This window comes from Physeter macrocephalus, chromosome 11 (assembly GCF_002837175.3).
Source record: "Physeter macrocephalus isolate SW-GA chromosome 11, ASM283717v5, whole genome shotgun sequence".
NCBI lineage: Eukaryota > Metazoa > Chordata > Mammalia > Artiodactyla > Physeteridae > Physeter > Physeter macrocephalus.
In genome coordinates, this window is record NC_041224.1 from 167869209 (window position 1) to 167886052 (window position 16844).

A 16844-nucleotide genomic window follows, 5' to 3' on the forward strand; every position below is an offset into this window, starting at 1 on the left:
AACCATGGAGTGGGAGCATCTGGCTGGACTCAGACAAAACTGAGAATCTTGAACTTCCGAGTTATTTGGAGTTTCACTGGCCAATGCAAATAGCTTCCTCTCCAGTGTCTGAGAAGACTCACCTGAAACAGTTGCCTTGCAGAGGATGCTTAACCTTCTGAAGAACCATCACAATCATTCCTTTGCTGTCACTAGACCCCTAACTCGGACCAAATCTCAACATGCCCTAAGGCAGAGGTTGGCAAACTTCTTAAAGGACCAGAGAGTAAATATTTTCAGCTTTGCAGACTACTCAACTCTGCTACTGTAGTGCAACCGCAGACCTAGACAACACATGAAAGAATGAGCATGGCTGTGTTCTGATAAAACCTGATTTATAAAATCAGGAGGTGGGCTGGAGTTGATGTATGGGCTGACCTCTGATATACAGGAAGAAATCCAAAACCCTAGGGAGGTAAGAATGTTGGAGTAGATTTTTCACATGCAAACTGCATACACTCCCATCAAATACATCCCTTGAAAAAGTCTAGAAAATAGTCCCTTCATGAAAGCATTGAGAAATACATTAATTAAGGGCAGCACCTACATCACTGAAAAGTTCTGTGACTGTCCTCCCATAAAGGTCAGGAATGGGAAATGTCACAATTAATATGGGCTCCCTGATTCAAAAGATAATCCTGGAGAAGCAGAGGTCAAGCAGCAGCACTTAACCAACAAAAACAAGGTAGATTCTTTTATCAAAAAGGGCAGCAGAGAATATGTTGGCCTGTGGAGATTTCTGTTGGTGGCTAATTAATCATGGTGTCTCCAGGAACGAAATAAGTAACTTACTAGATTAGTGTTTGATCTATAAGTAGGAAAAACTCCAGACCTGGTGGCTAAAACACCTGACTTAAATCACCACAATGGAGAGTCAGAGTTACTCGACCAGTTTTCAGACCTAAGCCAATTCATATACTCAGAGCCCCCTGATTGAAGGAAGGCCAAGTTCCAATGAGGAAGAACCCTGTAGTGTATAACATAAATCTTTCTCCAAGGATCTGTGGCCGCTTAGTAGAATGACTGTGAACTGAAGAAAGGGAAAGATCCAAACTTTCAGGAATTACTAGACATGGGCTCTGAACTGACACTAGTTCTTAAGAACACTAAAAGCTGCTGTTGTACAAGCAGTAAAAGTGGGGCTTTATGGTGATCATGTGATAGATGGAATCTAAGTCCAATTTTGAATCATAGTGGACTCAGGTGGTCTGTGGACCCCACCCAATTCCTGAATTTGAATAGATATACTTGGCAACTTGTAGAATGCTCTACGGCTGGCTCTGTGATCCATGGGGTAAGGGTCATTACAACAGGAAGAACTAAGTAAAAAGCCCTGGAAATTCCTCCCTCTACTAAGACAACCAGAAACAAAACCATAAGCCTGAGAATTGCAAAAATCAGTGACATTACCAAGGACGTGAAATATGCAGGGGTAAGAATACCTATCACATCATCTTTGCTTGTTTGGTCTGTGCTGAAATAAGATGGATTTTAGCTAATAACTCTGGATAATAAATGTAATCAGGTTATGATTCCAATTGAAGCTACTCTTCCAGATCTTTACTAGAACAAATTAACACAGTCCCTAGCATTTCGCTGCAGCTATTGCCCTGGTTAATGCTTTTATCTCCATACCAATTTGTAAAGACCACCAGAAGCAGTTTGCTTTTACCTGGCTTGTATCTGTGGACACCTTCAAATCCTTGCCTCAGGGCTATTTCAACTCTCCTGTTCTTTGCCATAATACAGTCCACAGAGATCCTGATCATCTTGACATTCCATAAAACATCTCAGTGGTCCACTACTTTGATGACATTAAGCTGAATGGATCTGGGGAGCAGGAAGCAACAAGCATAATACTTTAGATGCCTTAGTAAGACAGAAGTGAATCAAGAGAGTGGCAGATAATTCCCACAAAAATTCAGGAACCCTGCCACCTCAGTGAAGTTTCTAGGGATCCAATGATCTGGAATATGTCAAGACATTCCCTCCAACTGAAAGACAAGTTGCTACACCTCTCATCACCTACCACGAACAAAAGAAGCAGAATTCTTGGTAGGCCTTTTGGGAAGCAACACATACCACATTTGAGTGAGCTGCTCTCTCCATCTATCAAGCCACTTATAAGCTTCCAGTGGGGACCAGAACAAGAGAAGACAAGCTGATCTTCCACGTTGGTCTTATGATCAAGCAGATTCAATGATACTCCAAGTGTCTATGGTAAATAGGGATGCTGTATGGAGCCTCTGGAAAGCTACCAAAGGAGCATACTTCGGACTGGGAGAAATTCCATGCCCTCCTTTACAGATAACTATTTTCCTTTTGAGAAGTAGTTTCTGGATTGCTACTAGGTCTTATTAGACAGTAAGTAAATGCCTAACTATGGGATATCAGGTGACTGTATGTCCTGAGGTTCCTTTCATGAACTGAGAGTTACAACCTAGCCACTGACTGGGTGTACACAACAGCAATCTATCATCACCTGGACACAGAATAGAAAAGACCAGGCTTAGAGAGACCTGGAAGTTACAAGTAATTTATATGAACAACAGGTGGCTCAGAATCCTTCAGCAATAAATCCTATAGTGCAAGGCCTCTTCTCTCTCTCAATCTACACCTATGGCCTCATAGGTGTTCATTATGATCAGCTGACTGAGGAAGAAAAAATTTGAGCCAGACTTACAGATGTTCCTACACAATATGTTGGTACCTGCCTGAAAGCATCATAGCCCCACTCAGGGGTGACCCTGAAGGACAGCAGTAAAAGTAAAACTTCCCAGTGGGCAGCCCTTCAAGCAGTACATCTGGTTTACCACTTTTGTAGTGAGAGACAACCAGATAGACAGATTTACACTGATTCATTAGCCACTGTTAACTATTTGAATGAACAGTTAGGGATGGAAGAAACAGGATTGGAAGATCAGAGACAAGGAAATCTAGAAAATAGATTTGTGCATAAAACTCTCAGAAAGGGCATAGGCTGTGAAGATTTTTGTGGCCTAGGGAAAGCCCAATAAGGGCATCCACTGCAGAGGAGGCTCTCAGTAATCCGATGGACAAAATAGTATGCTCTATGGACATCAGACAGCTTCTTTTCCTAGCCAGCTAGCACTTGCTTAGTGAGCCAAAGGTGGCAAGGACAGAGTCTATGCTTGGGTTAAAAAAACATGGACTTCTCTTTACAGAGGCTGATCTTGCTACCACTACTGCTGAGTGTCCAACCTGCTAACAGTAGAGACCAACTGAGCCTCTGATATGGCACCATTCCCCAGGGAAACTAGCCAGACACCTGGTGGCATGCTGATTACGTTAGACTTCTTCCATTATGGAGAGGACAAAGAGTCATCCGCACTGGAATACACATGAATTTTGGATTCACCTTCCTTATTCACAGTGCTTCTGCTAGCACCACCACCTGTGGACACATAGGATACCTTATCCACCATCACCGAATTCCGTGTTTCTGATAAAGGAACTCATTTCATAGCGAAGGATGTGCAGCATTCAGCTCATACCCATGGAATTAACTAATTTTATCACATACCCTCATCACCCACGGAGGGCTACTAACAGAATGATGGAATGGCTTACTGAAAACTAATTTATAGCACCTTTTGGGAAACAGTATCCTGAAAGACCACAGTTTTGTCTTATAGGATGTGGTATATGCTTCACAGCATAGACCATTATATGGTGCTGTCTACCTCATAGGCAGAATACATGGGTCTGGAAATCAAGAGGTGGAGGTGGGAGTGGTTCTTCTCACTATTACATCTAATCATATCAAGTATTTTTGCTGTAAGCTTCTTTGCCATAGACATTTTGCCGCAAACATTTTTGGTAAATAACTAATTGACTGTGAGGCAATTTTGCTGTAAAAGATAAAATAACTTGTTGACAGTTTGGTTTGACATATACAATATAAAAAAATATGTATGATGATGATTTCTTATTTTGAAACACACTACACTGGAGGAGAAAGAGGCTGAGGGCCTAGAAGGCACAGAGTTGAACCCACAATTCCTATGGAACTTTAAAATGTCTATCAACAGGTGTGTGACAATCCATGCTCATGGATTAGTAAAATATCTACACTACCCTAAGCAATCTAGAGATTTGATGTAATCCCTATCAAAATTCCACTGGCATTTTTCAGATACAGAACTAATAATCTTACAATTTGTATGGCACTACAAAATACCCTGAGTAGCCAAAGCAATCTTGAGAAAGAACAACAAAATTGGAGACGTCGCACTCCCTGATTTCAAGCTATATTACAAAGCCACAGTAATCAAAACAGCATGATTCTGGCATAAAAACAGATGCACAGATCAATGGAACAGAATAGAGAGCCCAGAAATAAACCTATGTGCATATGGTTAATTAACTTACAAAAGAAGTCAAGAATGTACAATGGGGAAAGGAGAGCTTCTTCAATAAATTGTGTTGGGAAACTAGAACAGCCACACGCAAAAGAATGAAACTGGACCACTACCTTACACCACACACAAAAATTAACTCAATATGGACTGAAGACTTGAATATAAGATATGAAACCACAGAACTCCTAGAGGAAAACTTAGGTGTTAAGCTCCTTGACATAGATCTTGGCAATGATTTTTTGACTGACAGCAAAAGCAAGAACAACAACAACAAAAATAAACAAGTGGGACTACATCAAACTATAAAGCTTCTGCACAGGAAAGAAAACCATCAACAAAATGAAAAGGCAACCTACAGAACTGGAAAAATAATTGCAAATTATATATCAGGTAAGGGAATAATATCCAAAATAAATAAAGAACTCGTAAAACTCAACAGCAAAAAAACCACATTGATTTAAAAATGAGCAAAAGATCTGAATTGACATTTTTTCAAAGAAGACATACAAATGGCCAAAAGGTACATGAACTGATACAGAGAACAGATTAGTGGTTGCAAGAGGGTAGTGGGGGGTGGGGGTGGAGGAAAAAATCCAGGTTTGATTATAGTTAAAAGCTAAAGCCACAAATATGAGTTTTTAACAGGAATTTTCCAATATGTCATTATACAGAAAAGTGCAAAGGCTGGCAAATATTTGGAAAATACTGACTTTACACACATTAAGAATGCAGACATTAATTCATGTTGCATATTTATACTTTGGTTATTCTATAACTAGTTACCATAAAATTGGATTATTTGGCAAAATTTTCATAGGATAGTTTATATTAACTATAACGACTTAGGGCTTCCCTGGTGGTGCAATGGTTAAGAATCCACCTGCCAATGCAGGGGACACGGGTTCGAGCCCTGGTCCAGGAAGATCCCACATGCCGTGGAGCAACTAAGCCCGTGCACCACAACTACTGAGCCTGCGCTCTAGAGCCCGTGTGCCACAACTACTGAAGCCCGCGCACCTTGAGCCCGTACTCTGCAACAAGAGAAGCTACCACAATGAGAAGCCTGAGCACCACAATGAAGAGTAGCCCGCACTCGCCGCAACTAGAGAAAGCCCGCGTGTAGCAACAAAGATCCAACGCAGCCAAAAATAAATAAATTTAAAAAAAAACAACTATAATGACTTAGTTATAAAATGTTAAGCCTCAGGACCATAATATTTGCATGTTCATTTTCTGAAGAAAACAGTATTTACTTACTGAATGTTTGAAAGAGATAACTGTGTTTTATAATATTTAAACCACTATGATTTCAGTATTTTGTTATAATTACGTCAACCAGCATGTCCCTTTAAGGTTATGAACCATACATGTCCCTTTAAGGTTATGAAAATCCACTTGTCTTCCTCTTGAATTAATGATGATGAAGTAAAAATGAAGTGAGTATAGAAGAATATTTAAAAACAAAAATACAGAATCATGACTTTTCTCTACAACCTAATATAAAGATCTACTCCTAGAAGGAGCCAGTAATACTGGTAGACAATTTTTCCGGTCTGATATAAGACATAAGTCCAAAGATTCAGGAAACACAACAAATCCTAAATAGAATAAATAAATAATAAACCACATACATGCACAATGTTATTAAACCTCAGAACTGTAGAACGATGTAAAAGAGAACAATGGAAACCACAGGAATAATAATTCTGAATCAAGAACTCTAGAAGCAGTTAAATTAGCATTCAAGAAAGAGAGTAAAAAATGAAAACATGTTCAGACTAGTAGTATACCAACGGCAGGGCAGTGGAAACAGTTCCCCCTGAGGGGCAATATACTGCCAATCAAAAATGTTAAAACAACAATAATAAAACTGAATAAAAATTTTTTTGCTTTTAAAGAATTGCAATGTCAGTGATAAAATATTTCTCCTGCCAAAATAGACCACTCCCACTGTCCTAGTCTTACATGCCACTGGTTCATCCAGAGGAAGATGAGAGAATTTCCAACAAGTCCTTATTATGGATATTCTAAAACTGTATTTTAGAAGAAAATGACAAAAGAAAAAGTTTGGGATACAAGAAGAAAAGGTGAACAAAGAAAAGCATAAGCATAGATAAATCTAAGTAAACAATGACTGCATGAAACAATAATAATGTCCAATTGAAGGGAGGTTAAAAAAAAAAACAGAGATCCTCAAAAAATTACACTCCTGGGTATTTATCCGAAGAAAACAAAAACACTAAGTCAAAAGGTATATCAACCCCCATGTTCACTGCAGCATTATTTACAATAGCCAAGATATGGAAACAACCCACGTGTCCACGAATGGATGAATGGATAAAGAAAATGTGGTATAGATATGTCTGTATGTATATACATATATATGCATACATACACACTGTAAGATTACTCAGCTATAAAAAAGAATAAACTCTTGCCATTTGCAACAACATGGATGGGCATTGAGGGCATTATGCTAAGTGAAATAAATCAAACAGAGAAAGACAAATACTATATCCCACTTATATATGGAATCTAAAAAAAAAAAGCTCAAAGATACAGAGAACAGACTGGTGGTTGCCAGTGGCGGGGGTGGACAAAATGGGTGAAGGGGGTCAACAGGTACAAACTTCCAGCTATAAAGTAAAGAAGTCATAGACATGTAATGTACAGCATGGTGACTACAGTTAGTAATACAGTATTGCATAGCTGGAAGCTGCTGAGAGAGTAGATCTTAAAAGTTCTTCTCACAATAAAAAAAATTTGTAAGTATGTGTAGTGATGTTATTATGGTGATCATTTCACAGTATTTACAAATATTGGATCAATATGTTGTGCACCTGAAACTAATGTAAAGTTCTATGTCAATTATATTTCAATTTAAAAAAAGAAAGAAAATCTGATAGGTAATAAAAACAAGTGTGTTCCAAATCTGACTGGTCAGGACTTCCAATGGACTTGGGAAGGAAAAAATTTTTTGACACAGTGGTTTTCTGTGCACAAAGAGGTGTGACTGTGGTTTTGAAATCTTACTATAACCCTTCACTCCGAAAGTTCATGTACAAAACCACTGGTAATTCTCTCTAGTTTTTCAGAAAAAAACAAAGGAATACAACACACACATACACACACACACACACACACACACACACACACACACACGCCCCAGAGAATGAAAATGCTGAACATCAATAACTCAAAAAAAAAAAAAAGGGAAGGACAGTGGCTAGAGCTCTAGAGTTCTAGAGATTGTGATTAACTTCAGATTTTTAGTTAAGCCTACATGTTAAATATTTAACAATAACACTAGAAAAAGAGAATAGACTTCTATTGAATTTTAAGTCAATAGAAGGAAGCAAAAATAAATCAAATGATTGAATTATAACGTGTTACCTAACTTCAACTTGGTCTTTACATTGCTAGCAATTCTTACTTTCATCTGCTTAAGCTATCACATTTCTTTCAGTCACAATTCCCAACTTTTTCAGCCAGAGCTCCTCCTACAATATCCTCATGCTATAAAATAATATTCCCTACTACTTTACTAAGAAACTTGAAGCTATTTGTATATGCTCATCTGGCCTAAGTTAATAGTAACAGACCTGCTCCAACAATTGAAGCTCCTGTTGCTCTATATTGATAGGGTAGCCTCATTTACCTCCTACAAATGTGCTCAGTTCTGTTTCATCCTAAAATATCTTCCTCTCAACTCTGCTACCCCTTTTTAAGTTAAGGCTTTCCTGGTTTCTGATTCTGAATTATATATAATCCATAGTCATAAAGGGTAGAAAACTTAGCTTCTGTTTTCATCCTATATTCTTTTTTCCAAAATGATATTAAAAACTGACTCAGGGTAGGCATGATCATAGTAGGTCCCATAAAGCAAAGACCGGGTATAATTAATTTTCTTCATATACCATCATGAGCAAGTAGACACAGAATAAATATTTTAAATCTTTTTTATATACTTACTATTGCTTTCTTACATTTGTGAGGGTTAAATAATTTTCACAATTTGATCTATGCTCAAGTCTGAGAGGCACTTACCTTTTTTAAGTTTCCGGACAGCCAACATACAATGACTAGGAGAGAGATCCCATATTCTTAAGGTCTTATCATCACTTACAGTAGCACAGATGGGCAGATAAGGATGTGTAGCCAAACCCCACACCTCTCCTTCCATGTGTCCCTGTAAATAAAACATAGTTAAGATCAATTTAACCTAAAGATACTTGTATTTAGAAGAAAACTAAAGACAACATTCAATAATATATAATAATGATAGGATAATGAATAATAGATAAATCTAATAAAACTTTTCTCTTTATCTTTGGAATACACCTTAAAATACCTTCGTAACAATTTTATCTCCACGGTTACAATATAATCAAGTTGCTACTGAAATTAGCTTCAAAATCCTACAACATTTAATGTGGAGAAAATGGGAACTGGCTGCCCTGGAATGCTAATAATTGCCATACAGGAGGGACTTGCTGCATGACAGAGCAAGGGAGTACTGCAGACCTGTGCACCAGTGAAACTGGTAGAAATTATTAAAAACAAATTAAGTCTCTGGAAATGGTTTCGAGGAAATAGAACAAATGAAGAAACATTTACTCAAGAAAATCTGCTAAAATTCAGTAAGTACAGTGAGTTTGCTGTATTTGAACCGAGACACCCCTTTTCTCCCTCTTCCCCACTCACTGACATGAAAACTCCATACCAGATTGATGTAACCAAGAACAAGGGCTGTCTCTCTCCCCAGCCACTAGGGGAGTTTTCTTCCCAGAAGGGGCAGGGGTCAGCATTTCTCATCCTGCCCCCAGCTACCTGCTACTGAGGCTAAATTCTTGGTGATTGCTGCTGAGAGGTGGGAGCTCCCTCCTTCTATCCACCCCCTATTCTGAGATGGAGTCTCTATCTTAGGTGCAGTGGCCAGTAAAAATACTGGGGCCTCAATGTCAACTCAAGAAGACCTGAGGCTACTTGCTCCCTCCCCACCAACTGAGCACTGAGATCTAAAGCAAGGGACACTCAGAAAAAGGAAGCATTCCACTGTTTTCACCCTCAACTACAGAGCCCTGGATCAGAAATTTTTCCGGGAGAGAGAGAGAAAGAGAGGCAAGCCATAAAACAGCTCCTAGCCTCTTCTCAAAGTAACTGACTTCATTTACTACAATGTGGAAAAGTTGAAGCCTAAAGGTGCTCTTGAAAACAATGGAGGTTGTGATGAAAGTTAATTAGGAGGAAACTGACAGACTCACTGGACATGGCTAAAATGAAGGCCAGCTAGTCTGTCTAGGAAAAACAGGAAAATCTCATAGACAACGGGAAGAGACTGCTTAACTTCAGAAGAAGTCTCAAACAGTAACCTAGGGAACTGTCCCTTTTAAGAAGCCTGAATTTGATTGGTTTAGCCTGTGAAGGAATTTATTCTCCAGGAAAATGTTGGAAACAATAGAGTAATCAGTGAGCAATTAATGGAGTTTAACAGCTGGATGTGTGTGGTTAGGGAAAGAGGCCATCAAAGAGGACAGAATACTTCCTAAATCATTTTACGGAGCCAATATTATCCTGATACCAAAACCAGACAGACAGCACAAAAAACTACAGACCAATATCCCTTATAAATATGGATGTTAAAATCCTCAACAAAATACTAGCAAACTTATTCCAACAACATATAAAAGGAATTATATACCATGACCTAGTGGGATTAATCCCAGGAATGAAAGGTTGGTTTAAAATCCAAAAATCAATTAATGCAATAGACTCATTGCTTTTGACAAATGACACAATCTGTTTCTTTTTAACATCTTTACTGGTGTATAATTGCTTTACATTGTTGTGTTAGTTGCTGCTGTATAACAAAGTGAATCAGCTATACATATACATATATCCCCATATCTCTTCCCTCTTGCGTCTCCCTCCCACCCTCCTTATCCCACCTCTCTAGGTGGACACAAAGCACCAAGCTGATCTCCCTGTGCTATGCGGCTGCTTCCCACTAGCTATCTATTTTATATTTGGTAGTGTATACACATCCATGCCACTCTCTCACTGGTAAGGTACCAGCTTACCCTTCCCTGTCCCCATGTCCTCAAGTCCATTCTCTATGTCTGCCTCTTTATTCCTGTCCTGTCCCTAGGTTCTTCAGAACCATTTTTTTTTTTAGATTCCATATATATGTGACACGATCTTTTATGATAAAAATAAGCAACAAACTAGGAATAAAAGAGTAACTCCTCAACCTGATAAAGGGCAAAGAAGAAAAATCCACAGTTAACATTATACTTAATGGTAAAAGACTGGATGCTTCCTCCCTAAAATTAGAAACAAGACAAGGATGTTTACTCTCATTACTTCTGTTCAACATAGTACTGGCAGTTCCAGGCAGCATAATTAGGTAAGAAAAGGAAATAACAGGCATCCAGATTGGAAAGGGAGAAGTAAAACTATCTCTATTTGCAGATGACATAATCTCTTAACAGTATACAGAAAATCCTAAAAAAATCACCAAAAAACTATTGGAAGTAATATATGAGGTAAGTTATTTTAACAAAATAACTACAAGACATGTACACTGAAAACTATAAAACATTGTTGAAAAAAGTTAAAGAAGATCTAAATAAATGGAGAGATCCACGTTCATGGATCAGATTTAATATTGTTAAGAGGCACTAGTCCCCAAACTGATCCACAGAATACTGCTGCTACAAACATTGTTGTACGTGGGTTTTTTGGGTATATACATGAATGCACTTCTACTGTGTACATACATTCCCGCACTTTTAATTACTATAGTTTTATATTATCTTTATTTCTAGCACAGAGAGTTTCTCAAAAATTTCTTGACTATTTTTGAATAGTTTCTCTTCTAGATGATTAAACAAAATCTTTCTAGAATTTGTGAGAAATCTCATTAGGATATGGATTATGATCATGCAGAATTTATTTACATCTTTTATGCCTTTAGTAAAATTTTATAGTTTTCTTAATACACATCTTGCATATTTTTAGCCATCTTTATTTCTGGTTACTATATAGTTTTCTTTGTGAGTACCATTTTGTGTCATATGTGTTAGCTGGTCATTGCTGATATGTAGAAATACTACTGACTTTTACATGTTGACTTTGCATATATGCAATTTGTAGGACTCCTTAATTAGTTCTAATAATTTTTCAGTTTATTCTCTTGAATATTCAAGGCATAGGGTTATAATATCCGCAACTACTGATATGCATCCAGTGTCATCCATTTGCTTCCAACATGTACACCTTTAATTGTTTTTTGTTTTGTTTTGTTTTACTGGACTGGCTAAGACCTCACATACAATGTTGGACAGTAATGGTGAGACCTGGTATCCTGTCTTGTTCCTGACATTTAGGAGTCAGTAGATATGTGAAATCTTAAACTTTATAATAAATATTAAAAAAATAATGTCATTTATGACTTCTAAAAATCTTTTCTTACAATTATGAAATTGTATTTTTGAATAGGTCCATCTATGGGTTCATCTGTAAAAGTGTATTTGTGTTTATATTTTCCAAGAGAGCATAAATATGTTAAACACCATGACTCTAACATCTTTTTACTTTAAACGAATATCATGTGACTGAAATTAAAGAGTAAGACATGAAAGTTTGACAGTTAATTTAATATAAAATGTTTTGTTATTTGCTTACAAATTCTCCTTGTTACATCAGGATATTATGTTAACCTTAAAGCATGTGCAATGTCCTTATCTACATGTGCTCTTTGGTGTCTTAACAGGAGTGAAGTGGGGGTTGGAGAAGAAATCAGTCTGTATTAAGAAAGAACATAATTCTTTTTCAGGGTAAAAGGCAAACCCAAAATGTGTTACTATACAGAGTTGCATGAGGACAATTTTTCATTAGAGTAAACACTACCTCACCTGCTGTGTTTTATAGTATCAAAAACCATAATATACATAGGAAATGTAAACCTGAAAAATTAATACAGCATTCCTGATGGAAATGTTAAGGATTAGCTAATCCTGCTGTTTTATGTTATATTTCTACCACACAAAGTCTGTACTTCTGGATTTTCAAAATCACTAACATATTTTCATGGATAAATGTTTTCAGCAGTAAAATTTTAGCATACATTCATTTTTTACTTTTCTAAGTTAGAAACTTGAGAAACAATGAACTAAACTGAAGAGTTTCATAGAAAAACAACTGCCTTAGGGTCAACAAATGTACTTCAAAGAAATAAAATTAAATATGAAATAAATGGACTGGGTTAAATTAATTACAACTGGCTTTTCTTTCTATTGGTTTCTTGCTTTGCAATAAGAAATTGCTGAAAATATTGGCAATTATTCTACATGATAATGTGCATATTATTTACAGATACTATTCATTTAACTATGATTAAATTTATGTTTTGTAAATATTAACATTAACAAATATTTCCCTAAATAAGTTAACATTATTTTTCACCACTGCCAACTTCTGGCTCTTATGTATTGAATCAACTGTATACAAAGGGAAAAGAAAGCATATTAACATTTAAAATTACCTGGACCAGAAGTGTTATTGGGCCACTTTTATCCACTTCTAGTATTTCACCATTCTTTGTGCCAACTAAAAGATGACCATGTCCTAATGATATGGCACGTATAGATGGGTTATCTTCCAAGAGAAGACCTAAAATGTTAAACGGAGATGTTCTTCTAGGTATGAAGTTACTATAATACAAGGGTGTATATATTGCCAATGATGCTATTTTGACAATGCAAATCACGTTACACAGTTGCTTTCTCCTATATTTTAAGTATTCTAATAAATGTACCACATTTTCCCCAATCATTCAATTTACTAATCTCAAAAGTAAATACCATTTATATGCTACAATTCCATGATTCTGTATTATTCCAGATGCCCTACTACCAGTCTGACAACTGTTTCTTTTCCTTTTACATTTGCCCCTCATCCACCTCCTGACCCTCTTAGAGCATGTACAATATTCTGGTTAGTAATTTTAATTCAATTTGATTTAAGATTAATTCATTTATGTTTACTGTACCCTAGGCAGGCTTCAGAGATATACTGGTAAACGTGATAGAGCCAAGCTTCTGCCCTCACAGAGCATACAAAGAGGAAAACAGACCTTGTGTGAGGAGCATATTGAAAATGGAACAAAAGGGAATTTAACCTTTTGTGAGGGGGAGAGGGGATGGGAGTATAAGGAATCATTCTAGAAGAAACAGTGTTTGAGATCTGAAAAATGAGCATATGGTCAGGTAACTGGAGGAAGCAAGAGGGAGGAGAAGGCAAAAGTGACAGCATACAGGAAGGCCTGGAGGTCAGAGACAGAGTGCTGTAGTGCCTTAACGCACTATGAGAAAGGGTAAAGGAAGAAGGGCCTGCAAGGCTAGAGAGGGAGAGTCAACAAAACACTAAGATGAAACAAAAGGCCAAGTTTGAAAACAATACCCTGACTGGTGGTAAATGTGACACTCACATGGCGATTTTCTTTGAAAAATTAAAAATGTTAAAAATTAACTTTGATAATCTTGTATTTGTTTATATATTACTATGTGTATCACTGAAAATAGATTTTGAAAGGACAGCAATGATTCTGGCATCCAGTTAAGTGGCTTCTCTTACTGCACTCTGATGCCTGTCTAGTAAAGAAGGAAAAATATACCCCATGTGCTCCACCTCAGTGCCCACCATGTTAATAAGCAATTAATCTTTTTTCCTACAAATCTCAACATCTCAAATCACCTTTAGATCCTGGGGCCAAAGCAGCTCTTTTTATAGCATAGGTCTTGAGACATCTTTCAAAGGAGTCATCCCAAAGAGCTACTACCCCATCTTTCCCTCCAGTTACGAATCCCTACAAAAGTAAAAGTTTTAAGTTAATGAAGATCTAAATATTTAAAAACTAATAACCTTCTTTTATACTGAAAAACTCTGGAGGCAAGAATATTTATAGCCAAAAGTTATAGCTTGTAAAAAACAGAAATTAGCATAGAATCCATTATGTTTTTTTAAACATCAACATGGAATTTGCAAAAAATATTTATCATGACACAAAACATTCTACTTTTAGAATAGGACTTTAAAAACACAGTTTGCAATTTGGAACCATAAAGTAGCTCTACCACTTTCAGCACCTTCTCCTGGAGGCTTCATAATTCCATCCTTTAAAAAGAGGGGATAATAGGGCTTCCCTGGTGGCGCAGTGGTTGAGAGTCCGCCTGCCGATGCAGGGGACATGGGTTCGTGCCCCTGGTCCAGGAAGATCCCACATGCCGCGGAGCGGCTGGGCCCGTGAGCCACGGCCGCTGAGCCTGCGCATCCAGAGCCTGTGCTCCACAACGGGAGAGGCCACAACAGTGAGAGGCCCGCGTAAAAAAAGGGGATAATAATAATAGCTACGGGACTTCCCTGGTGGCTCAGTGGTTAAGAATCTGCCTGCCAATGCAGGCAACACGGGTTCGAGCCCTGGTGTGGGAAGATCCCACATGCCACGGAGCAACTAAGCCCGTGTGCCACAACTACTGAGCCTGTGCTCCAGAGCCCACGAGCCACAACTACTGAGCCTGCGTGCTGCAACTACTGAAGCCCATGTGCCTAGAGCCCATGCTCTGCAACAAGAGAAGCTACCGCAATAAAAAGCCTGCGCGCTGCAACGAAGACCCAACACAGCCAAAAATAAACAAATAAAACAAATAAATGTATTAAAAAAAATAATGATAGCAACCTCACAGGATATGGTGATAACATATAAAGTACTTAAACAATTTTTGACTCATAGTAAAAGATTAATAAATACTAAGTTAAACTTTTTTTTTTTAAATAACAGCAGACCTATTTCACTCTGGGTTCAGGAGTTTGAAAAGAGGAATAAAATACGGTCAGGAAGACTCTAGCTCACATATTATTATTGGGTAGCGCAGCTAAGTAGAAAGGTAGTGTCCCTGTACTTGTGAAAATGTTCTGCACTCCATGATCAAACTATGTTTAACTTAAAATTTATTTAGGTTACTTACTTTTTCCAATGCATGCATACTGAACACTGGTCCATCATGTGCTTTAACTGTCTTTACAAGAAAGATGTCTCTCCAGATACACACGTCTCCTGTGGATGTTCCAGAAAAAGCCATCTCTTCAGTCCATCCATATACTGCACACATCATTGTGTCATTTTTCCCCAGTGTGCCTACGTAGCCTTTTCTTCCAATCAATCCTCCCCCTGGTTCATAAAAAATATTATGAAAGTACCACTTTCAAAACGTATAAAATTCAAAGCAATAAGATTTCTTTTCTGCTGTTTTTCTTGTTTAAAGAGAAAGACATGTAACAGTAAGGAGAGTTAAAAAGAAAAATAAAGGTCTCTCAATCAGTGACTTGGGCAACACCTTGCTTGGCTGCGGCAGGCATACCCATGGCTGCTTTCAGGTCATAGCTTTTTGGATAAACAAAAATATGTACTAAGTCAGTTTAAATCAGTCTTTTGATTAGTTTTTTTAAAAAATTATATTATGACATATTTAATACAAAAAGTAAAAAAAATACAATAAGCTCTTCTATATCCATTATCAATTTACATAAAATTACTAAACAATCAAAACGTATGCCAATCCCATCTCCCTTCTTCACCCGCTACTATTCTGAATGTGATCTTGATTATTCTCACACATTCCCTTATACATATTTTACTACTTATTTTTGAATTCTTAGGTAACATGTCATTATTTTTCATGTTTAAAATTTTCTATAAATACATATCCTGTATGTATTCTTTTGCAACCTGCTTTTTTCACCAACAATTTGTTGTGGAGTTTTATACATGTTGATTTGTACCCCTAGAAAACTCATTTTCCTGAGTATATAGCATTCCATTATATAAATACAACATTTTCCTATTAACGGGGACTTAATAAAGTTGCTTCCAAGATTTTGCTATTGAAAACAATGCTGCTTTAAACACTCCTGCAAGGGCCTCTTCTATAAAAGTGCAAGAGATTCTCTAGGAATGCCTAGGAATGGTCATAGGGTATTTGCAAAAGGAACAGCACGTAGATGAGAGGTATCATCTCTATGACCAAATTGTCTTCCAAAGTCGATACACCAACATATACTCCCATTAATAGTGAAAGGAGTTCCTGTTGTTTCCCACCTTTCAGAACACTTGGTATTATCAGACTGGGGGATGTGAAATATCAACCGAATTTTATTGCAGTTTTAATTTGCATTTCTCCAATTATTCATGAGCTTTATCATCTTTTCCTATTTTTATTGGTCATTCATTATCTATTGATATCTTTTGCCCATTTTTCCAAATGAACTCATTCACTCATTCATTTATTCAAGAAATATATATAGATACCAGACACTATTTAAGGCAATGGGGGCAGAGCTATGAACAAAACAGACAAGACAACA

General features: G+C 37.2%; 1 protein-coding gene across 5 annotated transcripts in view; it reads right to left on the minus strand.

The window, feature by feature from the left end:
- EML5 (EMAP like 5) overlaps positions 1 to 16844 on the minus strand; it is a 178514-nt gene that overhangs the window by 61886 nt on the left and 99784 nt on the right. For all 5 annotated transcript variants that reach the window (XM_024130935.3, XM_028496289.2, XM_055088668.1 and 2 more), the window contains exons 18-21: positions 15449 to 15651; positions 14178 to 14289; positions 12967 to 13094; positions 8469 to 8610 (exon numbers count right to left, since the gene is read on the minus strand). In XM_024130935.3, coding sequence (XP_023986703.1) covers positions 8469 to 8610; positions 12967 to 13094; positions 14178 to 14289; positions 15449 to 15651 — 585 coding nt within the window. The remainder of the gene's footprint in view (positions 1 to 8468; positions 8611 to 12966; positions 13095 to 14177; positions 14290 to 15448; positions 15652 to 16844) is intronic.